Source organism: Onychomys torridus, chromosome 14 (assembly GCF_903995425.1).
Source record: "Onychomys torridus chromosome 14, mOncTor1.1, whole genome shotgun sequence".
In the NCBI taxonomy this organism is placed as follows: domain Eukaryota; kingdom Metazoa; phylum Chordata; class Mammalia; order Rodentia; family Cricetidae; genus Onychomys; species Onychomys torridus.
The window spans coordinates 5,492,308-5,517,160 of NC_050456.1; the positions used below are offsets into that span (position 1 = coordinate 5,492,308).

At 42.9% G+C, this 24,853-nt stretch overlaps 1 protein-coding gene across 1 annotated transcript in view; it reads right to left on the minus strand.

Moving 5' to 3' along the window:
* Positions 1–24,853, minus strand: part of Bzw2 (basic leucine zipper and W2 domains 2) — a 57,715-nt gene that overhangs the window by 11,733 nt on the left and 21,129 nt on the right. The window contains exons 2-8 of the mRNA XM_036206419.1: positions 23,743–23,807; positions 18,385–18,561; positions 14,212–14,315; positions 11,066–11,131; positions 9,750–9,885; positions 4,907–5,016; positions 439–609 (exon numbers count right to left, since the gene is read on the minus strand). Coding sequence (XP_036062312.1) covers positions 439–609; positions 4,907–5,016; positions 9,750–9,885; positions 11,066–11,131; positions 14,212–14,315; positions 18,385–18,561; positions 23,743–23,807 — 829 coding nt within the window. The remainder of the gene's footprint in view (positions 1–438; positions 610–4,906; positions 5,017–9,749; positions 9,886–11,065; positions 11,132–14,211; positions 14,316–18,384; positions 18,562–23,742; positions 23,808–24,853) is intronic.

Below are 24,853 nucleotides of genomic sequence, written 5' to 3' on the forward strand. Positions count from 1 at the left end.
AAATACGCCATTTGAACCAAAATAGCATTAATTTCTAGAATACTCCAAAATGTAATAAAAGAGGATTTTGAGTGAGTACTTTGAGCCAACTTAAATGCTAGGAAAAAGGGGATTGTGTATAGCAATAAACATGGTGGGGGAGGGGGGGGGGGGGGGGGGGGGGGGAAGGGGGGGGGGCAGGGGCGGCAGGAAGCTGTGCTATATGCCCTATGTAGTTAGTTCTTCCCATTGGTGTGTGCATGCGCGTGCTGGGGATGGAAACCATGGTCTTGTGATTGTTTATCCAAGTGCTCGACTACTGAGCACACCCACCAACCAAGCACATTCACCACAGCCTCCTACCTCCCTGTGGGGCCCCACCCTTACCCTCCTACCTCCCTGTGGGGCCCCACTCCTTCACCCCATGTGGTGCTGCTGCAGGTCGCCATGGCCTCCTACCTCCTTGATAGGACATTCCTGAGACAGTCGCTCTTGCAGCTCCTTCTGCAGTTCCTTCCTGGTGCCCAGCGACTGCTGGACTCGGAGAAAGTCTGACAGCTCCTTCAGCCCGGCATCAGTGAAGTACTTAGCAAAATGGTCCACACTCTGTCTGTTCACTGGGAAGAGTTCCTGAAGGAGAAAAGGAGATGTGTAAACTGCAGGCTATTCAAATGAGGTTGGAATTTCCATATTAACACACTTGTGATCTCATGCAGATAAGGACTGCTCCACAGCAGAGAACTATTCCTGGGACTGAGTAGCACCTTTTAGAAGACGGTGACTTTATAAAGAAGAAGATTGCGCAATGCAGACACTTGCCTCGCTCACTGGAACCATCACCCCCCTTTTCTTTCACCTTAATCAACGGCACAGGACTAAAGTTGCTTGACCATGGTGGCACACGTCTTTAATCCCAGCATTTGGAAGGCAGAGGCAGGTGGATCTGTGAGTTCGAGGCCAGCCTGGTCTATATATAGAGTGAGCTCCAGAACAGCCAAGACTACAGAGAGAAACTTTGCCTTGAAAAACCCCAAACAGACCCCAAAACAAAACAATCCAACAACAATAACATCATCATCATCAACAAAAAATCCAAAAAATTGAATAGTACTTGAGTTGTTTGTAAATCAAGAAGAAAAGTTAAAATCGTTAGCTACTACTCACACTGCTTCCTTAACCGAGTTAAAGTTTGTTTCTGTAAAGTGGAAATGATCAGAAACACCAGTGGCTCCTCCTCTCCAAGGACCTCCAGCTCCTAAGCAAATGCTGCTCCTCACTGTTCAGAAACAGAAATGGAGCAGTGGGGTTCCCGTTCTCCACGAAGGATGGTGGTTCTCAATTAAGTTCTGGGGGAGACTCGCCTCACCAACTGCTGAGTTTCTTACATAATTCTGATGGGATTTTTTGTTAAAACAACAAAAAGAGCAAACCACCCTGGCTGCCTTCATGTTTGCATCACTTCATCTCACTTCACCCTTCGCAGCTTGGCACCTGCTCAGGAACACTTAGTCACGATCTAATCCTGTGTGAATCCAGCACCCAACTATGGAATTAAGGCAATTTTCAAACTGCCGTCAAGTCTAGAAACAGGCACGTGCTTTACATCGGTCAGGTCTGCATGTATGCAGCCAATGTAACTCATCTCGGGAAAGATCTGCCATGGGGCTGCCACCAGGGAGAGGAACACAGTACTGCTGCTGCTGGGCCCCCATCAGCGCCCCCAAATTTCCTGAAGTCATATATTTTATGTCAGAACAGAGTCGGTGGGAACATCTAACAAATGTGCATTCACATCGAAACATTTCTCACCTTACTGAGACTTCATCGTTAATATTTACACTACCATCGAAGACCTTCCAGATTTAGGGGAAGGTTCATTTTATTTTACGGAATGGTCCCTTTCGCTCCCAAAGAATAAAAGTGTATTGGCACTTCCTTCATAGTGACTATTTAAAATACAAGTGTTTCTAAAAAACAAAAAAATAAAACATCAACAATTATCTATAAATCTATCATCTGTCTATCATCCATCTATATTTATTCATCCATCCATCCATGTATCATCTATCTATGTATCATCATGTCTATCTGTCTATCTATCTGTCTGTCTGTCCATCCATCCATCCATCCATCCATCCATCCATCCATCCATCCATCCATCCATGTACCCATCCATCCATCCATCCATCCATGTACCCATCCATCCATGTACCCATCCATCCATGTACCCATCCATCCATCCATCCATCCATCCATCCATCCATCCATCCATCCATCCATCCATGTACCCATCCATCCGTCTGTCCTGTTATCTCTCTCTATCTAACCAGTGTGTTTACGCACATGCAGGTCATGGGATGACTTGTGTGAGTCCTCAGGAGACAACCTGTGGAGGTCTGGTCCTTCCGTATGTGGGGCCTGGGCAATCACGCTCAGTCCACCAGGCGTGGTGGCAGGCCTCCTCATGCAGCCCCCTCCTCAGACTTGAAGTAGGCACACCCCACTTTAGCAGGTGACATGGTGTAAGGGCAGGCTGGGGGCACTTACGGTCACTTCTGGCTCTACTACTCAGTGCAGCCACTGCACATTCTTGTCAGGAAGAGTGTGGCTGCCAAGTGCAATCTGAAGTGATGTCGCAGTGCATGCCAATCACAATGCCCGCAGCGCGTTTATGAAGCAGATGTGCTCTTTTGGACACACCCCCTCATTGCACAGACTTTCCCTCACTACAAAGGCCTGTATTGACTACCGCTCCCCAAAATCTGTTCTCCCTTAGCTGTTGTCTACACAACTGCCTCTCTACAGGATTTTCCTTTTTTGTTGTTTTTGGTTTTGGATTTTGAGATAAAGTCTCATGACTCATGGCGATCCTCCAAGCTTTAGCCCCCTGTGTTAGGATTACAGACATGTACTATGATGACCCTAACTTCACCATTAAAACACACACACACACACACACAGAGGTTCTATCTGTGTGTTGCTCATTCCCCTGAAGTAGCATGTCACCTCATAAAGGCAAGGGTCAATTTGCTTTCTTTCAATTTTCCCAGTTCCCAGAAGTTTCTGGCATGTAATATGCCAAAACCACATTCAATGAATAAATAATAGGAAAATCAACTTCAGTTTCCCTCCCATACCATCTCCTCAAGTTTGTACACATTTTTCCTTAACACTGCTGAGTAATGCTGAACAGTTACATAAACTGTATATCTTCACGAGACAAAAATTACTCCCTGGAAATGTAACAGATGCCAAGTGTCTCAGGCGCTAAGTCAGGGACTCTCAGGCACCTACTGTACTGTGGATCACAAGCAGCCTGTTCCACCCAACCTGTGTTGTGAGCACTTGGGAGAAACACCGTCTATGCTTCTCATTCCCACAACACACCGATCTAGTAAGAACAGGTAAATGATGTATGTTTTCAAACCAGAAGTTTCAAACCAAGGTTTACACCAGTCATCTAACTAACCAACCTATGGCTGTTTAATAAACCAGACTTAGTGAGTCTTTTATGGCAAGTTGTGGTAAATTCTTTTGTTTCCAATCACCAACATCTCTGTCAAAGACACCCCCGCCCCTACTACAGAGAGAAGTAGCTAAATGCCCTACTCTATTTCCAGGCTTGCCAGTGACTTCTTTGTGAAGTTTTAATTTTAAACTATATTTATGCACATGTGTCAATATACGCACGAGTACAGGTGCCCTTGAAGGCCAGGCGGAGAGTGTTGGAGCACCTGGTGATGGAGTTATAGGTGGCTGTGAACTATCTCTTCCCTACGTAGGGGCTGGAAAACTCTGCAAGAGCTGTAGATACTCTTAACCACTGAGCCACGTCTCCAGGAGGGCCAGTAACTTTGTATGCTTTTAATGTGCCTGAGGACTTGAGTTCATGACCTGTGTTCCTGTCCCATGCCATGCAGACATGATGTCCTAAATGGAGGCTGATCCTTCAGTCTGGTTTCTGGGATGGAAAGACATAGGGAACCCAGCTAGACAAGATCCAGCTAGTTCATGGATAATTCACAGGCTCCCCCAAAATGCTATGGTGGGACTGGCAGGATGGCTCACTGGGTAAATAGGCTTGATGTAAAGCCATCCAACCTGAGTTTGATCCCCATAACAACACAGTAGAAGAATAAACTACAGTTGTCCTGACTGCTATATGTGCACTATGGCATGCATGAACCACCCCCCCATTAAAATTAGAAAGTGTAATATAACTTCTACTCAAGATACCACATGTAGCTATCTAATTTGTTGAGATTAAAAAAAAAAATAAAACTTTAGTTTTGCAAAAAGTTATTTGATATAGAAGAAATTATTTGTTGGTTTATTTTATTATGCTGGGGATTGCAACCAGGAAGGCTTTGAGTGTACTAGGCAAGTTTTATACCACTGAACTACTACCACAGCCCTCAAGAGAAAGCTTTACTGTTAATAAAATGTTGATACCCCGCCAACAAACTTCCAAAGTTTTTTTTATGTTGGATCTGACAATGTATTAGATAGAAAGCAACTCAAGAGAAGGGGTTAATTTGGCTCACGTTGGCGGGAGCCACTCACTGCACCAACTAGGAAGCAGAGAAAAGGCACGCCATCGCTCAGATTGCTCTCTTTTCCCCCTTCTTTATTTAGCGGAGCACACTATCCCATAGGTAGGATGGCCTTACCCGCATATAGCACTCCCCACCCCAGTCAATCCTCTCTAGGAAAGGCCTCATACATTCCCAAAGGTTTCCTCATGATTGGCCTAGGGGTATTTTATTTATTTAAAATTTATTAGGATGTAGGAAGAATGGAATTAGTTTCTCTGTGATAATGAGAAATGAAAGGAGCACAGTCCAGTCCAGCAGAGCCTGGCAAGTCACCGACATGCCAACACGTTGACAGAGGTCGCACAGAAAGCCTTTGATGCATGAACACTTACAAGCAGCCGCTTGTCCAAGTTGGCTTTTCGCAAGGAAGAGGTAACAGAATTGGCATCCTTCTCTGCCATCCAGGCTTTGAAAAGCTTGACAGCAAACGAGGCTGCAATGCCTGTTAAAAGAAAGTGAAAATGTCATCCCCGTGCACCGGAGACCCCCTGGTGCGGCTGTGCAAGGCTACATTTCCAACTAGGTTTCTTGAAATGGGTAACAGTTAATTTGGGAGAGAAGAAAAACAGACAGACCTGCATCTACAGCTCTCTTGTCATACTACAAAGAAAGCCTCTTCATGAGAAAGAACCTGGGCATGATCCCGCAATGGGAAGCAGAGACAGGAGCATTGTTACAAGAGCTAGACCAACTGGTCTACACAGTAAATTTGAGGACAGGCACGGCGACATGGTGATATATCACTTATAAGAACAAAATTAACCACCACCAACAAAATAATCAACAAGGAAAATAAATAAAATGAGTTTTTAGCCAAGAGATGGTGGTGCACACTTTTAATTCCAGCACTCAGGAGGAAGAGGCAAGCAGATCTCTGAGTCTGAGGCTAGCCTGGTCTATAGAGTCAGTTCTAAGACAGCCAGGGCTACAACTGTCTCAAACACCAAAACACAAACAAGTTTTCAGAGCAGGACTCCTGACTTCAATCTGTTATAACTTAATTATTCATGTGCTTATTTATGAATTAATTTATTCATAAATTCACTCAGTGTGTATCTATCTGCGTGCAGAGGCCAACATTGGGTGTTGTTCCTCAGAAGCCCTTCCTTCTTCTTATTCCTGAGACAGGGTCTCTTCACTGGCCTGAGGTTCCCTAGTTAGGGTAGGCCCCAGGAACTCTATTTCTGCTTTTCAGTACTGGAATTACACACTGTACCACCAGGCCAGGGCTTCTACACAGTTCTTGGCTACCGAATTCTGCCTAAAAAGTACTGATTACAAGAGCTCATGGTACAGAAGTCTGTCTGATGGCCTCTAGGGCCACAGGTCTGTAAACCTTGATATTCAGAGGGATAAAGCTGTACTCACAAATCCTGGCTACTGGAGATGTTTGGGGTAAAAGCTGCCTGACTTACGTTCATGGTATGAACTACATCAAGACCAAAAGTATTCTATGGTCAAAAATCAGCAGATAGCCGGGCGGTGGTGGCACACACCTTTAATCCCAGCACTCAGGAGGCAGAGGCAGGCGGATCTCTGTGAGTTCAAGGCCAGCCTGGGAAGAAGGAAAAAGGCTCAAAGCTACAGAGAAACCCTGTCTCGAAAAAACAAAACAAAACAAAAAATCAGGAGATAACGGCTGGCGTTCATGTGCTAAGCTGCCCCCGGCTATCTGTGCCTCCTGTTGATATTTTTACTAGAAAATGCAACGATCCGACCTGAAACCTCTGACACCCTGCACCAACAAACTCACTGCATTTGGATGAAGACTTGTGGAATTCATGACCAAGAGATACATACAGGCAAAGGATATGAAAGAAGTGGTCAACAAATTTACTCCAGAGAGATATGGCTTCCCACTCTACGCATCCCTTTCATGATGTTTTCATTACAGAAGTAAAAATGCTGAGGAAGCCAAGTTTGATATGAGAGATCCCAGAGAGCTTCACGAACGGGCGTGGCTCTGGAATGGCCACTTTGAGATTGGGTGCTGAAGCTGGACAAGCTGATGGATGGGCAGAACCAAAGTCCAAGAATCTATTTAAGATTCAGACTCATAATTTTTATTTTATTTTGTTTGATTGAGTTAGGGTTTGTTATGTAGCTCAGGCTGGCCAGGAACACACAATTCTCCTGCCTCAGCCTTCTAAGCAACTAGAAGGGCAGAAGTGTAGTTCCAGTGACAGTTGATATGTTAAGTGATATCGTAAGGACCGACAGTGACTTGATGTGGATGATCAGCAACCTTTCAATTTATACAACACCAAGGCTGCTTAAAATTAAACACTTAGGGCATTTTAAAAGCAGTTTAGATAGATGTGTAGATGTTAATCAGGAAACCACTCAATCCTTATCCATATTTGAATCAGGATTACTTCCAAAATAAACCATCAGCTAGCTAGCAGACAGTTTTTCTGTAACACTTCCAATTTCTAAATATAAGTTAATATTACATTTGATGAAGACTTATGGTGTGGTTGGAATATTTAACTGATTTTCCTAAATTGAATGTCTGCCTAGCATTGGTGGCATAAGCAACCGCCAACATCTCCTTTGCTCCTTTCTAAAAGAGCTCCTAGTTTGGTCAGGTCGGTTGACTTCTGATGCACCCGAGTCCTGCGCCTCCTCCTCAAGTCCATCATCACTTCAGTGACCTCATCCTGCTGCAAAGCTCCTGGACCTGTGCTGACAAGTGCCTTCCTGCTGAACACCAGGAAGGAGGTGTGTGCTCGAGTTGATCCGAAGACACCTGGTAATGACCGGAGAACCACTCTTGGGATGAAGTCTATGAGATCAATGATAGTCCTATTCTCTCTAACATCTGCCCTGACTTTACAGTTATTATTTCATTTAAAAGCCACAGGTCAGCAAGATGGCTCAGCAGTGCTTATGCAAACTTGGTGACCTGAGTTCAATCCCTGGAATCCTCATAAAGGTAGGAGGAGAGCTGACGAGACAAAGGTGTGCACAGATGTGGACATGCATGCTGTGAGACACACACACACACACACACACACACACACACACACACACACACACACACACCCCTACAGAAATATGCTTATGGATTTATACACTCAAGAATCTTATGCTAGCTACTTTTCCAGATGATTTTTCTTTTGTGATTTGGAGGTGAAACCTGGGCCTGCAGATAAGCTAGGCAGGGATGAATCATTGAGTTACACCTCCACTCAGCACAAACTTTCAGCATTATTACTAGTTTATAGAATCAATATAACTTTAATACAGTTAGGTGATGAAATAAAAAGATGACTATTCTGTAGTCTGTCTTGTCAGAAAGAAAACAAACATAATTGAATTTTGAAGCCGAAAAAACAAAACAAAACAAAACAAATCTACTTATGCCTATCACTTTTTATTACAGGAAAACACTTGATGGGAAACCTGGAATGTTTTTGAAGTTACTCTGTTAGTGAGTGGAATGATCCTGTTTTCTTGGATGGTTACTAGAGAAGAGTTGAGCAAAGGTAAAATTTCTTAATCCTTTCCTAATTAGGAATTACAATTTTACACCGTTAGTTTCTAATGATGGTAAAGTACGAGGAAACACTATGATGCAAACACAAGACCACTCCCGTGGCAAAGGCATTTTCCTCCCCATTTTACTATAACCAGTTTCAAACAGAAAAGTTGATTAACTGAGTCACAGAATGACCACCTAAATTCTATAAAGGTTGTTGTTAAAGATTTATTTTTATTTTATGTACACATGTGTGTACCTGAGTATTGTATGTACACCTTATATGCGCGTGTGCCCATGGAGGCCAGAAGAGGGCACTGGGTACCCTGAAATAATGGAGTCATAGGTAGTTATGAACCGCCTAATGGTGTTGGGGATTTAGTCCTCATCTTCAGCAAGAGTAGAATGTGCTATTGACTGCTGAGTCCCACCTCCCACTTGGGGTTCCATTAACTACTAAGGTGATTCTTTTCTGTTGTGATGGCTAGGGTGATTTAGTATTATTGATGTGTAAAGTGTCAATTGTACCTTCTCTTTCTGTGCATAACTGGCTAATAACATAAGATACACGAAGTGTGAATTCTTTTCAGAAAAATACTTTCAAATATCCCAGTGTTAACAATGACTAAGGACTGTAGAATAAGCCAACCAGTGTAGAGAATCTGCACAATGCCACTTGTCTCTTGATGTGCTATTTTTTTCCTAGCTATAAGAGCACTCTAGCCCTCTCACTATGGGTGTGAATAAAGCTGGGCCGTCCGACAGGAAGGAGGAAAACCTCCCAGAAGAAAGAGATGTTCTCAGAAAAGCGCCTTTAATTTATTTCTAAGGAAAATAACTGTTTTATGTTAAATTGTAATTTGCATACTATTATCCTCCTACAAGAAAGCAGCCCACTTTTGTTTTATTTTGTAATCAATCAAGCAGTAGTGCTTGCCAAATTTCAGAATTCGCTCAGGCCTCTTACTAGTGCAGCGGACTTGACTTGAAATTACTCACAGTCTTGGACAATGAACGCCTTTTAAAAAAGGTATTTTAATATACATGTGTGCTGATGTATGTACATGTGTGTATGTCCCAGACAGCAGATACAGGCTCCCCTGGAGTTGTGGCTAGAGGCTGCTATGAGCTGCTGGGAACACAACTCTGGTCTTCTGCAAGAGCAGCAAGTGCTCTCGACCAATAAGCTATCTCACCCTGAATGTCTTAAAAAATGTGACTAAAACCCACATCTGAGAACCCTGCAAGGCCTTCCTGTTTTTCTTTTTTTCTTTCATTTAGGTAGGGCAACTGCTATGTAGTTCAGGCTGGCCTGGCACTCACTCCACAGTCTAAGCTGGCCTTGAACCTGTGATGACTCGTAGGCTTCAGCCTCCCGATAGGTTCCAGAGATCTGAAACTGTTTAGAAGGTTTCCCGTTTGAGAGATTTTTTGAAAATGGTGGGGAGTTTCTGGTTTGCACGTGAAAACTGGAGTTACTGGCTGCTATTTTCATCTCCAAGGCTTTGGTTTGCACGTAGAATTCCAATGCCAATATACAGCTGTGCACATTCTTCTAATTCTTTATGATGACTGAGGACTCTTATCTGGAGGTATAGGTGCACACACATAGAAGGAGGGCGGGCGGTTCTCTAACTGTCTAGAGCGCTCCTTTCCTCTCCGCCTCACACACAACAAGACCCGAGCACAGTTACCTTCTTTGACTAAGCTGTCGGTGAAGAGGCTGGTGAGGATGGCAGCCGGGAGGGTTCCATTGCCCAGCAGGATCCCGGACAGCATTGCCAACTTTGTCTGCTCTGCTTCAGAAAATGCTTTAAGGAAGAGGAGAAGCTGTGGGTCAAACAAAAGACATCATGTCTGTGTGTCCAGACACCAGGGTAGAAGATAACAATGCAATGAGATCATCCATCCATGTCGAGGTGGTGAGGCAGGTCGCCATCCAGTGCAGCGGTCGTACACTGGATGTACATGTGCAATGAGAGATGGATACTGTGGAAAGTACTGCTGCCCGTTACAGCACTTCCCTCTAGGTTCGTGCACATGTAGCTATAAATAGTCGCAATAGACACCTGGGAACAGTGTGTATGCACAGTACACATTTGGCTACTGTACATGGAAAAGGGGAAGCATATAGCGAACATGTTCTCTGTAATATATTCACTTTCACCCTGACCACGTCCTCACCATGGCATATGCAAAAACTTTACTTTGGAAAGAGTAAACTTTTATTTTATTGATTTACATGCAAGTGCATGTCTCTGTGTATGTATGCAGGTGCCTGGAAAGGCAAGAAGAGGGTGTCAGATCCCTGGAACTGGAATTCCAGGTTGTTATAAGCCACCTGATGCGTGCTGGGAATTGAACTCAGGCCCTCTGCAAGTGTAACAAGCGCTTTGAACTGCTGAGCCTCCTCTCCAGCCCTGGGAATATAACTTTTTGCAAACAGAAAACAGCAGGAAAGAATCCATGTGAGGCCAGACCTCTGAGGAGAAAAGGCTTGTCTAAGTTTTTAAGACACTCATAGTTTAAACACAAGCCTTGGAAAGGAGGCAGTGAGGGGTGGAGTTTCTCCATTTCATCAGTTCTTAGGTATGATGCTGAGGTTACCAGGGGGCTCCAACCACAACAGGGACCTGGCTGAGGTCTCCTCCCTCAACACCAGTGAAGTTTCCAACATTAACACAGGTTTCTATTTACAGGCGGCGGACATGACTGTCTTACAGGCTCTGTAATGAGTAGGACACACGGACTCACCATCCTTAGCGCCCGAAAGACTGTTTCAGAGAGATTACGTCACTGTGATGTTTACACTAAGTGGAAGAACCAGAACCAAAGCTTTTGACTTCTACTAGATGCCTAGTAAACTCTCTGCAAACCAAGAGATCACCTCAGGCCAGGGAGTGAGAGTGTGTGCATGTGCATGCCTCTCTGTGTGTGAGAAATGGTCTTGTTTTATAGCTCAGGTTGACCTCAAGTTCAGGATCCTTCTGCCTTAGATATTTTAATTTACCTTTTTCATTTCATCTTCAAATGCCTTTTCCAAATATTTGTATCTCCTGATGAGTTTATTGAAGACCTAAACATAAAACAGAATAATTGAATTAATTATGCAAATAATCTTAAAGGCCACAGAAAAAAGGGTGGAAGTTTATCATATCCACTGCCATAGGTCTGCAATGATAAGAAGATAAATGTTCACATATTAAGACATGGGAACTATAAGCATTTCAAAGGAGGTACCTTGACTCCAGGAAAAACAGGATCAAATACACACATAGGATAAAATAAACTCAAGAATGGAAACAGGCTGGAGAAGTGGATCCAAGTTTAAGAATGCTTGCTACTCTTTCAGAAGACTGAGTTCAATCCCAGCATCCATGTTGGGAGACACAAAGCTCCTGTAACTCCAGCACCAGGGGGACAGAATGCTTTTGGCTTTGGAGGACACCTGCATTTGTGCATACCTTCCTTACACAAAAACATTAAAAAAGGAATAATGAAAACCCAGGGTCCGGGGATAATGCTACGTCTGGCATGGGATATTTGAGGGGAAAAAAAATCTACATACACTATGTTCTTACGTCTGTTAACTTTATTCCTCTAGGACAAAATTCTATCAATACAGCTGCAGCTCCGTCAGGCATTCAAGGCAGGAATAACTCTAGACACACCAAGCTCTTTATCCGTCTGCTTTATTATTTCTCTGGGATGAAATCCTGTCTCCAAAGCTTCAGTTCTGTCCAGTTCCCTCCCATTGTCCTGCTAGCGACTAAGCTCTTATGCTTAGGGCCTCTTCTTCGTCCTGTTTCCTCATTTTCCATCTCTACTACCCTCTACTCCTGGCTCAAGAGTTCTGCCTTACATCTACATTCCCTCTGTGTTCTTCTCTTTTCCCTGGTCATGCCATTCTGTTTTATAGAAAAATGCCTGTCTGTCCTTTCTTTCTCTGACTACAGGGTTCTCTGCCTCCTCAGGAATGTTGCTCTACCTTCCACCTTGATATGTAAAAACCTCTTTTGTTCTCAGTCAATTGCCCTGGAGAGCCACTAGGCCTCAAGGCAAGGTGAGGTTCATTTGCACAAGAAACAAAGCTATTCTTCTCCCTTCAGCCTGTCTTTGCTTACCTGACCTTAACCAAGTACTGGTTCCAGCAGGGAAGTTAGTTACCTAGAAGTTCAGCAGGTCTGAGGAGCTGAACTGTTTACCAATTGGTCTGGGCATGCAAGAATGTCATAGCAGAAGACAGGTGAAATATTAAAGGCTGGATGACACCAAATAGTCATAATAAATGGCTTGCCTTTTGATAGACCCTTGGCCGGTCAAAGTATAGCTTTAATACACAGCTGAATCTCAATGATATATTCTTGTGGCTTGCCACAATAGAAACAAGTAGAGAAACAATAAATAAACAAATGTTGATGAAAATAAAATAGTTTTAATCTTTAATCCAGATGCAGAGGCTAAGGGAAATCAGACTTAGAAATTAGGATCCTTCCAGCTGTGGTGGTCTAAGAGGCACAGGGAGTTTGATGAGACCCAGCCCCAAACCCCAGTATGCTGAGCTTGGGAACTGGGTATCCTATACCTTCTCAGAGTATTTACACCTTTTCTATACACAGGAGAAGACATCTGGAGGACAGCCCAGTCTGAGCAATTCGACCCTGTCTGTTGTTCCATATAAAAACATTTCTCGGGTTGGGGATTTAGCTCAGTGGTAGAGCGCTTGCCTAGCAAGTGCTTAGGCCCTGGGTTCGATTCTCAGTTCAACAAAACAAAACAAAACAAAACAAAACTCCCCCCATCATGTAGGTAATGAGGCTGTGTATGCTATGCAAAAGCATACTCCCCACTGAGCCACACTGCCAGCCCACAGCCAACTTCTGAGAGTCCATATGGAATCAGACTAGGAAAAACAGGCCTGGCTAGCAGCATTGGCAGCTGTTCACTCTCAGACCTCTCACTCCTTGCTTTTTACCAAGCTACTATATGGGCAAACTGACAGTCCATCATTTTATTTAGTACTCCCCTATGAACCAGTGAGGATGAACATACTTGTATACATTCAACAGGGACTTGTTGCTTTTCCCTTGAAGCGTCCACATAGACCCTTTCCTAGAAAGGATGTGTACCCACCTTATTATTGACTTATGACTCTCTCATAGATTTTATGCTATACAAGTACCTTTTTACCTCTCATTGATTTTGGAGATTGCGTCTACTGAAGCCGAAGCTGGTCTTCAGCTCACTACGTAGCTGAGGATGACTGAATTTCTACCCTCAGCATGCTGGGCTCACAGGCAGGCATCACCACACCCAGTTCATGCAGTGCTGGGGGATCAAACCTGGGCTTTGTGCATGCTGGACAAATGCTCTACTAGCTGAATTGTAGTCCTAGCCTCTTCTTACTCATGATATTTTTAAAAATTAAATTAATTTTTAAAATTAAATGTGCATGCCTGGTGCCCTCAGAGGCCAGAAGAGGTTGTCTGATCCTCTGACTAGGGATCCTCAGTAAGCTGTCATATGAGGGCTGAGATTAAACCAGGTCTTGTAAAAGAGTGGCCCATGGTCTTGACCACTGTGCCATCTCTAGCCCAGTTCATACTCTCAATAGCTACACTGTATGTAGTCTATTACTGTAAGTCACAAACATTTCAATTGTGTCTCACATTAATTTCTCTCCTTGGCATTATTTATTTATTTTATTTTATTTATTTATTTTTTGAGCTGAGGGTCGAACTCAGGGCCTTGTGCTTGCTAGGCAAGTGCTCTACCACTGAGCTAAATCCCCAACCCGGCATTATTTATTATAATCACTGTAGCTGCCATGTCATATATGCTCAAGCACGGCTGCAAGATATCTGAAGACCAGGAAGTAAAATCAGTGAGTCAAAGGGAATGCGCAGCTTTAATATGACAAGAAAGAGCAAAACTGTTTTCTCCCAAAAATAGGATGAATTTACATGGTCAGACTGTTGCAGGGCACCTGAAGACTTGTAGGTGAGGGGCAAAGGTCAATGCTTTTTAGGAATGCAACTGTATAGTTTTTCACACTTAAGAGTTATCTCACACTGTTGGAGATTGTTCGCCCTCCATTTCTGCTCAGGTGCCTCTGTCCCGACACACAGCACGCCCCCTCGCAGAGCCACACTCTACCTGAGCGTAGTTTCGGATGGTTTCATGATCTTCCTTCGCTGAGAACACACAGTGGTTGGTCATCTTGGTCTTGTCACCATCATCTATGCGTGTTCCTCCAGGGGCTGAAAGACAAGGTATCATGGTTAGGATGGCGCTGCAGGACAACACCAAAGAGGGAGAGAGCATCAAGGAAAACAGAACAGATGTAAAAACGGGTCATAGTGATGCACATGTACAAGTAAAGACAGGTTGCGATGCATGTTTCCAATACAATCCAAATAAGTTGTTCCACATCATACATACATTGACCACACCTGTTCCATGTTCTTGCCTTCACTGAATTCTATCATTAAAAACCTAGTTCCTTCCAAAGTGGGTACTTAACCATGAAAAAACGAACCTCTGTTCAGTGCATTGAATTCCATTATTCTCAATGCACCTTCTGATGCTTTGTACATTGGGCCATGCTTTTTTAAGGACTGCTAAATGCCTTGCTGGACTTGTTCAGCTAACTGTGGGGTTGCACAGATTCAGCACTGTTTTTTTTTCAAGCTTTGTTTTTAAAATTACTTATATATGTGTATCATTGCACATATGAGTGCTGATGACTGGAGACTAGAAGAAGACATCAGAGCCCCTGAAGTTGTTGTTATAGGAGGTTGTACATAGCAGTGCAGGGAACCAAACCTGGGTCCTCTGCAACAGCAGTGTGTGCTCCTATTCACTGAGTCATCTCTTAGCAAAGGGTCCAGCTCTTACGGTACTGGTGGGAGTGGGCCATCAGTACTAACTGTGGTGTCAACCATAGGAACCAACTCATCTGGACCTTTCTGGCCTTTACTGGGGTACAGGAATGTTTCTCAAACCATTTCCTCTTTCACTAACACAATTTCCCACATGTGGCTAACAGTCTGTACTGACTCCCTGAACTTGTACCTAGTCATTTAGCAGCTGCACTGGCTAGAACAGTATTTTAATTCTCTGATTTGTTTTGCTAGTAGACTAAATGGACTGGAACAGAAGAGTGCCTTTTATTAGAGCTCCATTTTTCATGTTCCCGTAATTTCCAACAATGGCTACTATAAGCACTGATTGGTTACAAGGACAAAGACAGAGCATTCTGTTTTCAGTTCCACTTCACTGTGGTTAGGCTGGGCTTGAGTGGCCCATGTTAGAGATACCTGTCCTGCATTTAACAAGTATTTGAAGCAGAGTTTTATACTAGCTATTGTACTGTGCACCATCAGTACAGCAGTGAAGAGACCAATGTTGTTGTCTACTTATCAGTCACTTCTTAATTTATTTGCACAATTTAGCTTTAATTTAATTTAATTTCAGACACTGGGTAGAAAAATGCCACATATAGGCACTTTCATTACCAGATGTAAGAAATGAGAATTTCTTGGCTCACAGACCTCAGCAAATATTTTTGCAAGTAAATTAGTTTTCAAGAAGTCAGCTCCTGCAGGAATCTATTTTCCTTAAGTCAACTCATGCACCCGATTTAATTAGCCCCCTTTTAATGAACACAACCACCTGAAACAAAATTATATTAAGATGATAATCTCCTCAAACCTCTGAACTAATTGTTCCTTCATGGTAAAAATTGAAAAACTGGAAAGTCTGACTTTGAAAGTGCAGATTTTTCCCTGGGGGAAGTAAGGGTTTAGGAATGCATTTGTTCATACAACAGATTCACTCACTTGTATGCCGATTGACAGCTTGCATTTCAGATGACTCTCATTATATTAGAAGCAAGAGTTAATTGTCCCTTCTAGGTTTAGGAACACTGCTACTTTTCAAGGTAGTCGTAATAAAAGAAAATGTATCCCTTGTGGCTACTTTTTCTTAAGATAGAGGTAAAAGAAAAGAAGACTATTCTTTGATGAAAGACCAAGAACAACAGGAAAACCTTGTGATATGAAGGAAATTCCTACTCGACTAGTCAGTTAACGAAGGGTTCAGTCAAAGGAAGGGGCTTGTCTTAGTTCATCTTAAATCTGGACTCGGAGGCCTCTGGGGGGCATGAAATGGGCTAAACTGTGCCCAACATATATACGACTAGCCTGTTGTACATGCTGACAGTGTGAAGGATGGAGTCTGGGCTGCAGAGCTAAACTGGCTATTGACTGTAAGCAAGCCCTCGAGAAATCAGGGAATAGTGTGCAGATACCTGAACACATTTGTGGGGCAGGGGAAAGACTGGAAGAGAGGTAGGAAGGGATCCCTAGTGACTTTATAAGAGGAGAAGGAAAGAGAAAGGGGCCAACGCAGACAGAAGGGTGAAGAGTGCTGCCTGGAGGTCACTGGGAAGCTGAAACACAACTGACAGTTCCAAGAACGTGAACTGTCTATGAATGAGCCGCCCGCATGAGCAGTCACAGGAACAACGTTCCACGGGACTGACCAGTGCGGCAATGGCTGACACACTTGCTGACCGCTATCACAGAGTGGCCAATGTATTGATAAAATACAACCAGTGGATTTCACTATTAATTTAAAAGTATCCACTGTTAGTTTAATTGACAAAGATCTAAAAAAGATAGGCATAGGAAAAGATTCATGATTTATGGCAAAATGTTAACGAAAACGTTTCCTTTGACTGCTGGGATCTGATGGTCTACATCCTTTAATTCCGCGGCTGGTGCTTTGCTAACTACACAGAGCAGGATGCAGGTTGTGTCCACAAACATTGGAACTCAATATTCTTTAACATCACTGGGCTGTAACTCTTAAAAATCACCCCAAATGTAACACTTATGCAGGTGAAAGGCAGAATATACTGCTTAGCAAACACAAGTTAACAAGTACCACAAGCATATAATATTACTCAGTTCTCAAAAATGTGAGGTGAGAGATTTCTAGAAGGGAGTTAACCAAAATATTATCAATGGCAGTTTCTGAGTATTGTGATTTAACACACTATATAGAAGAACTTTTTTGAATTCTGTGGTGATGAGTGATTTGTATAAATGGTAACACAAAATTAATTCAGTATGCAATGTAGATAATGCCTGGTGGCATATGGGGCCATGTTTCATATCAGAACATGTGACCAGGGACTCAGAAAGAGCTCTACCTCAAAAAGAAGGAATGTATTCAATCTTGTCTCAAGGCAGATTGGCTTATCCAGTGTTTCCTTGAAAGTAGAGATGACATCTGGGACGGACACTTTCCATTATATCATCTGTCTTCTCAGTGCAGCCAGCACATTTTGGCACCATTTTGAAGTATTTGTAACAATCAAAATATTCCCATAGATTTGCAAGTCTCTTCCTCTTAAAAACAAACTCATTTTTATTTTATTTTATTTTATATGCACAGGTGTTTTGCCTGCTTGTATCTAAGTGAGCCACATGTGTAAAGCATCTGTGAAGGCCAGAGAGGGCATGGGATCCCATGGAAGTGGAGTTACAGATGGTTGTGTGCCACCTTGCGGGTGCTGGGAAATCAAACCTGGCTCCTTTAGAAGAGCAGCCAATGGTATTTAACTGCTGAGTCATCTCCAGCCCTAGTTATCTCTTAGATAACTGAAAATCAGGAAATCTGACTGCGTCTAATGACATACCGCTACCTGGAAATCAACGATAGGAACTAAGATCTAAAGGGGTTGGGGGAGATAACTCAGTTGTTATAAGGACCAGAATTTAGATTCCCCAAACCTATATAAAACGCTCAGTGGGTGAACATGGGATTCCCTAGAGCAACAACCTGGCTAGCTAGAGTTGCCATGTTAGCAAGCTTTGGGTTTGACTGAGATCTTATCTCATTGAATAAGATAGAAGAGCTATAAAGGATGATTCCTTACATCAACCTTAGCACGTGGGGGAAAAAAAGAAAAGCTGCCATTTGATACCTGGCTTCACCAAGTATGCGGGAAGGATCTAGAAGACATATCCGTAAACACAAAGCGAAGCCTGCTATGGACACTGTGGGTTAGGAACACATGAAGCAATGGGCTTAGGCTGCAGTGGCTGTGTCCTGTTGTCAACAGAAACTCAGTCCTGTGCTCTACAAACCAGTAATCATTCAAACCTACATTAATACCATTCGGAATTATAATCTAGGTAAAAATTGTAGATTTTTACCAAATGTGATGAATGTAAGTTTCCAAGGATTCTATCCTAAGAAGAAATATGATAACGGAATTGAAATACATAACTACTGTAAGAAAATGCTAAAAGGGCTTACCAAGCATGCTGCCAGCCACCAGGATGTCAAAGAGTGTGTCCGCATATCGGCGATAATCTAATCGAGAGCCAGTAGAATCCAGAAATTTGGCTACAGCTTCAAGGTCATCACCAGCTTCATTAAGCCCCTGGACAAGTGTATCCCTGAAGACTGTAGGTTCGAATTTCTCTTTTTCATCTGAAATTAAAAAAAAAAAAAAAAAATTGGATTCCGTGTGTGTGTGTGTGTGTGTGTGTGTGTGTGTCCCCCTCCGTCCATGTAATATTGAAAGAAGTTGGCCATGTGGATTTACACATTCTAAAACCCCTTGTTCAAACATCTATTCTAACATTAATGACTGTTCATTTATGTCTTTTGTAGGCTAGGCTAATGTGTGCAATCTATTAAGTCTAACCATGGGAGGAAAAATCATAGCTACTAAAACTTAATTATTTCATCTGAGATAAAGAAAGAAATAAAAAAGGGGTCGTTTTCAGGGTAAAAGACTCCAGAGCACACAAACATGCTGACTCTGATAAGCTGGATGTGTGGCGTACAGCTAGCTCCAGGGCAGGTACTGTTTTCTGTTCTTACCTCTTGACATTTAGTGTTGAGGATCACAAACTTTTTTTTTTTTTTGTATGTGTATGGACGTTATATCTATTCCTATTTTACTAGAAACAAAAAATATACCATTTTAGAATACTTATTCAATAAATAAGCAGGTGAGATACTGTTTTAGAGTCTTGCAATCTTTTGAATGGATTGTTCTAGGCATTGCTGCACTCTATTGTAACGCCATATAACCTCTAGACTCTAGCAAACTACTATGAAATATGGAAAAGAGGTAAACAATGACTTAGTGTTATGGCTAGGCACATTTCTGACTTTGTAGATCATCTAAGGGCTGCAGAGATTTAAGGAAAAACAGCTATTATACAGCTGCTGTCCCCAGTGCACACTCATGAGGCAGACACAGAATAATAGAAAGGCATCGTGAGCTAATGTGAACTGTATCCATGAACATGGGGCTCTGCCATGGAGTGGTTGGGAGGGGAAGGAAGGGGCTGAAGGAGTTCTGGTCTAGACTTTAGACAGGTGTCCTGTGGAAGGTTGGTGTTGGAGAGAAAAGGGGAGAAGGAGGGAGGCAGAGGAGTGTTATAAATAAATACTTCCTGAGTAACAGTGAGCTCTTGGAATGAAAAATGACAGAAAAGTGGAGAACTCAATTGGAGAACTGAAAGAGAAAGCTGAAAACATCTGTTGTGAACAATCTAGAAAAATCTTAGTCAAAAGACAAGCCAAGGGCCGACTCCTCAAATACCGAAATAGACAGCAAACCACCAAGTCAATGGAAACGATTTTTTAAATCTCCAGAAAGTTTTTTTTTTTTTATAGAATTGAAAAATATGAGTTTTCAGTTGACGAGTGATGCAAATACACTATACTTGAACTGGACCCAAACAAGGTGCATTCATTGTCATGAAATTTCAGAACACAAGAAAGAAAGCAACTGTCTGAAGTTTCTGGGGCAGAGAAAACCAAAACCAAGTCTGCATAAAGTATCTAGGAACAGAATCACACAAACTGTTCTGGTTCAGAAACCAGGATCTTCAAAAATTTGGCTAAAAACAATTTCCAACCCAGAGTTCAGCCGAACTATTCTTCTTCAAGGGAAGAGCAAAGTGAGGGTGTATTGAAACATTCAAAGCCTCAAGAACCGGGTGGGAGTAACTGCTGGCTGCTGCGCCATGAGACCCTACAAAGGAAAGGGAAAAATCCACGGGTGAGAAGGAAAAAACACTGGTGTGGACAGTGGGCAGTCCAGCTTCAAGGAGACAACTCAAAGTTGCTACAATGTGACCAGGAGAGCTCTTCAGTATGATACAATGTGAGGGTAAATGGCACTTAGGTACCATACTCCAACCTCCAAAATGAGATCACCATGGAAGAGGGGGTGGGAAGAGCTTAGAGGCAGAGCCAGAGGGTGATGTCAAGAAAACAACTTCTGGATGCAGCAGGACAGATGTGCGTATGAACGCCCAGTGTCCGTGACATCGTGTATATGACCCACACAAGCCTGAACGAGAAGCATGGAGAAGGGAGGTGGGCACAAAGTCCCACCCCTAGCTGATGAGCTTGTGTCAATTAGTACCTGCTGGGAGAGGAAGGGTCAGTTTTCCCTAAAAGTATAGCCTCAATAAGTCTTCCAGAATCCAATGAAGAGGCCACACATCCAAGAACACTTGGGCAGCACAAGCTGGTCCTAGTGGGGTTACAAAAACAGACACAGAAGTTGTGTGGGAAGGGAAGGGGGCATATCTAGGAAGATTTATTTGGGGAGGGAGACAAGGTGACTAGGATCAAAATAAACTGTATGAAATTCTTAAAGAATTAATAAAACAGTGAGATGCATCAATGATTCAAGAATTCCTTCAACACACTATCATTGCTATCAATTCCTTTACACAATGGAGGAAAAGTTAGGGTAGGGTTGCCTAGTTGTTGTTGTTGTTTTTTTTAGCTGAGGACCGAACCCAGGGCCTTGCCCTTGCTGGGCAAGTGCTCTACCACTAAATCCCCAACCCGGGTTGCCTAGTTTTAAGCCATAGAAAATGAAGCATAAATAAGAAAATGAATAAATTCATTCAGCCAAAGAATCACAATGACACCGTAAGAAAGATTGTTCCTTAAAGATCATGTCCATTCACAGGAGAGAAAAGGACAGGAGGTATTGGCAAGTGAGGACTGTCAGAGGCAGATGAATTCTCCTGTGCTGCTGAGAGGGGGGTGGGGGGGCAGAGAGAAGGAGGGAGGGAGAGAAAGAGAGGGGGAGAGAGGGAGAGAGCCACAGGAAAAGGTGATCCTGCTTCACAAATGTGAAGATCAAAAGCATCCATTAAGTCAAGAGGCCCTGCTGCTGTAACTACATCTCATAGAGCCATTTATTTAAATGACATGCTTCCATATTCTGATATCAGTAAAACTCTCTAGCTTGTACAGAATGGCTACTTGTGGTTGTCTAATGTGAGAACGGGTAATAAGTAGTTAACATCACTTACACCAACACCAGAACCACAGTAATAGTCAGTCATGTGGGAGGACACCATAAAGACATATATAAATTAGCAGCAACAGTGTTCGCTATAAAACAAGAGATAAAAGACCCTTTGATGCTGTAACAAAAACATTATGCAGCCACCAACATGCAAATGGAGCAACAGAAAAATATAATTAGAGTCTTGTTGTGTAGAGGGGGAGGGGGAAAGGATTAAAATTCTAGAGGAAAAAAGTACATAGGCTGCAGGCAGAGTAATCATAGCTCTGGGCCAGAGGAACCCACGGGAAAGCAGAACAGACATCACCTTTACTCAGCAGCTAACCACAGGGAAATTCTCCTTTCTCTTAGGGGACAGACATTTCCTTCCTCATAATATGAAAAACACAGGGAATAAAAAGACCGTGGGCCATTTATTAAGTCTGTGACGACTGCAATTGAACCATTCTCACAACGGTACTGTGTGTGTGTGTGTGTGTGTGTGTGTGTGTGTGTGTGTGTGTGTGTGTGGTGTGTGACGTACGTGCTTGGACATTGACTGAGGTGGTTTGACAATTTGGAAATTACAGACTGAAGCACTGGGAAACACAGTTGGTGCGAACACCCAAGGCTGTGGCAAGAATACACACAGAAAGAATTATTTTTATCTAAGGGAACTTAAAAATTTGTGTTTGAGCCAGACACGGTGATGCACACCTGTAATCCCAGCACTCGGGAGACAGAGCAGGCAGATCTCTGTGAGTTCAAGATCAGCCTGGTCTATACAGCAGGTTCCAGAGCAGCCAGGGTAAGACAGAAACCCTGTCTTGAAAAACCAAAAACGAAAAGCAAACAAATAACACACAAACAAAAATCCCCACCAAATCAACAACAACCCCCCAATCAAAACAAACAAACAAACAAACAAACAAACAAACAAACACAAAAACACATGTGCTTGTAAGAAGTCCTTTGTCTCTCAGTAATTTCCCACGGAAGTGCCAAGGGAAAGGCGTGGAAAGAGACAGCCTGACCGGCTACAGCTGTAGCAGTGAGGGCAGTGGTCGCTGTCACCTTGACAAAGGTCCTCAGAGAACATCTGTGACACCTGTCTTAAGCATGTCCTCAGGGCTATCTTCTGCCAGTGAGAGCTAGTGTACTGGGATAATTGATGGCCACGTCTAGAGAACCCCAAGTTAGGGTGGCGTACACGTGTCTTCTTTTTCAGGGGGAAACGTCTCTTACTCATGATCTCTGTCAGGAGCTGGGACGTAGCTCCACGGTGGAGCACTTGCCTCACTCGTGCGCATGTGCACGGCGGCCCTGGCCAGGTAAGCGCAAGGGAGAAGGTTGGAAAGAAAAGGGCAATCACACAGGTGTGGTGGCTCGCGTTGTAGGGTTAGTACTCAGGAGGTTGAAGCAGGAGGATTCAAAGACAGCTATTCTAGACTAGCCTGGGCTACACGGTGAAAACCGTCCTGGAAAACAAAACCGAACGCACCAAAAAAGGAGGAAGAGGTTGCTAACCAGGAAAAGGGCAACCAACCACACTGGTATTTTCAGTAATTCTTCACTTCCTTCATCTTATTCCCAGAAATAAGCGTCTTTTTAAGTTTTAGCTAAATCATTTTTATATCCAAAGACAGAATTGTATAAAACCAGTAATAAAAATGATATGACACATAACTGTGCAAAACCATATTGTGTGCACAATGCAACTACAAAGCTGACAATTCACAAAATTGTGCAAGATTAGATATAAAATCATGTTTTAAATACCCTACACAGAGGACAGCAACATAGACATTTTCCTTACATCTTACTTATTTAAAATCTTACTGCTCTTCATCAGCTCGGGTCTGCCACTGTTCACTCGCAGCAGGAAAGAGTGAAAAGTCCCATGTACACCAAGGGCCGGCATGGCACTGGACTTCACATGACTTCAAATTTCTGGAACACTTTTCTCCTAGCATTACCATCCTTGTCATGAATATTTTCTCAAAAACCCAACAGGAAAGGACAATATAAACAATGACGTCAAAACAGTAAAGTCTGTAAAAAACAGCACAGTTTATTGTATCAATTGTCTTCATTTTGTCCCCAAAGAGGCACAGCTCGGTAGGATGTAAGAGCCACGCAACACCAAACACAAGTCACCCAGTTCCACGGCTGCACTGCCGAGTACAGGCTCACAGAGTTCAGTGTACCAAGAGAAAGGAGGGAATCATTCAGGCTCTCCTCAATCCTAAAATCTGATTAGCAAATTATGCACGCACGCACGCACACACACACACACACACACACACACACACACACTCACACACACGCACACCATCACTTACCCCTTTTCCGGGTTTTGAACCGCTGGCCTGTTAGTACTGGCTTCTGATGCTTATTCATAAAATTACTGAAAAAGAGAACACAGTTTGTACCTTAAATTAGCAGTCAAAATAAACCTATGTAGATCATAAACGCATCCTCACTCAAGCCATGCATGGGCATGGCTTCTAAATTACTGGATTAGCAAAATGGGAAAGGACCACCTGCATCGACTTTAACAGAAGTTACACTTCATGCCATGCTTTAAGGAAGTATATGGTGAGTATCTGTAAATACTTACATGTATATCCTGCAGTCTACCAATTGCTTTATTAGTGGTATCCTTTAGTTACATCCACATACCAAGGCAAACATACATGTATGTGAGAGATATTGTTGCAAAAAAAAAAAAAAAGCATGTGTCTAGCTAAGTAAATTACAATTTAACCACCACATGGAACATTATGCAGACTTACAAAAGGATGAATTAGATCTAACTGTGCCACTTCTCAGGTTCTGACCCCATCCCTATGATGTAATTCTATCCAGTCCCGTTTCTTCCCATCACATACTGGGTTGTGACCTCACTGTTCTCTGTGTTTGCTCCAAAAGACAAGAGGAAGCCCAGTTCCTGAGTGTGTGCCTGCCTCTTTCAGGATGGCTCCCCCGACTCCTGCTTATCTTCACACACATTCAAATACCTCCTCTGCAGAGGACTGCCCGGAGGACTGCCCGGAGGACTGCCCGGCCACTTTCAGTGTTCTTCTCCTTCAGTTTTTAGTACCAGTGGTCATTTTACAGTCATCTGACTGATGGTGGTCTGTTCTACCCCTAGTGTCCAACCTCAATGAGGTTAGGAAACGCCTAGGTTTTCACATTATTTCCTATCTTTAACACTTAAAAGTTAAGCAACAGATAAGCATTTAGATATGTAACAGGTAAACAGCTGTGCTAACATGGAGTAATGTTTAACTGTTAATAGGAGGAAAAAAAAAAAATCCATCCCAGACTGTAAAGTGTAACTTATCTACCCAAAAAGAGGGTAATGCAGTCTGTGCTTTTTTCTAAGTAAGAAAAACTTAAGTACTGATATATAAAATTTGTTCTCCAAGACCTTTTAACAATTAGTCGACT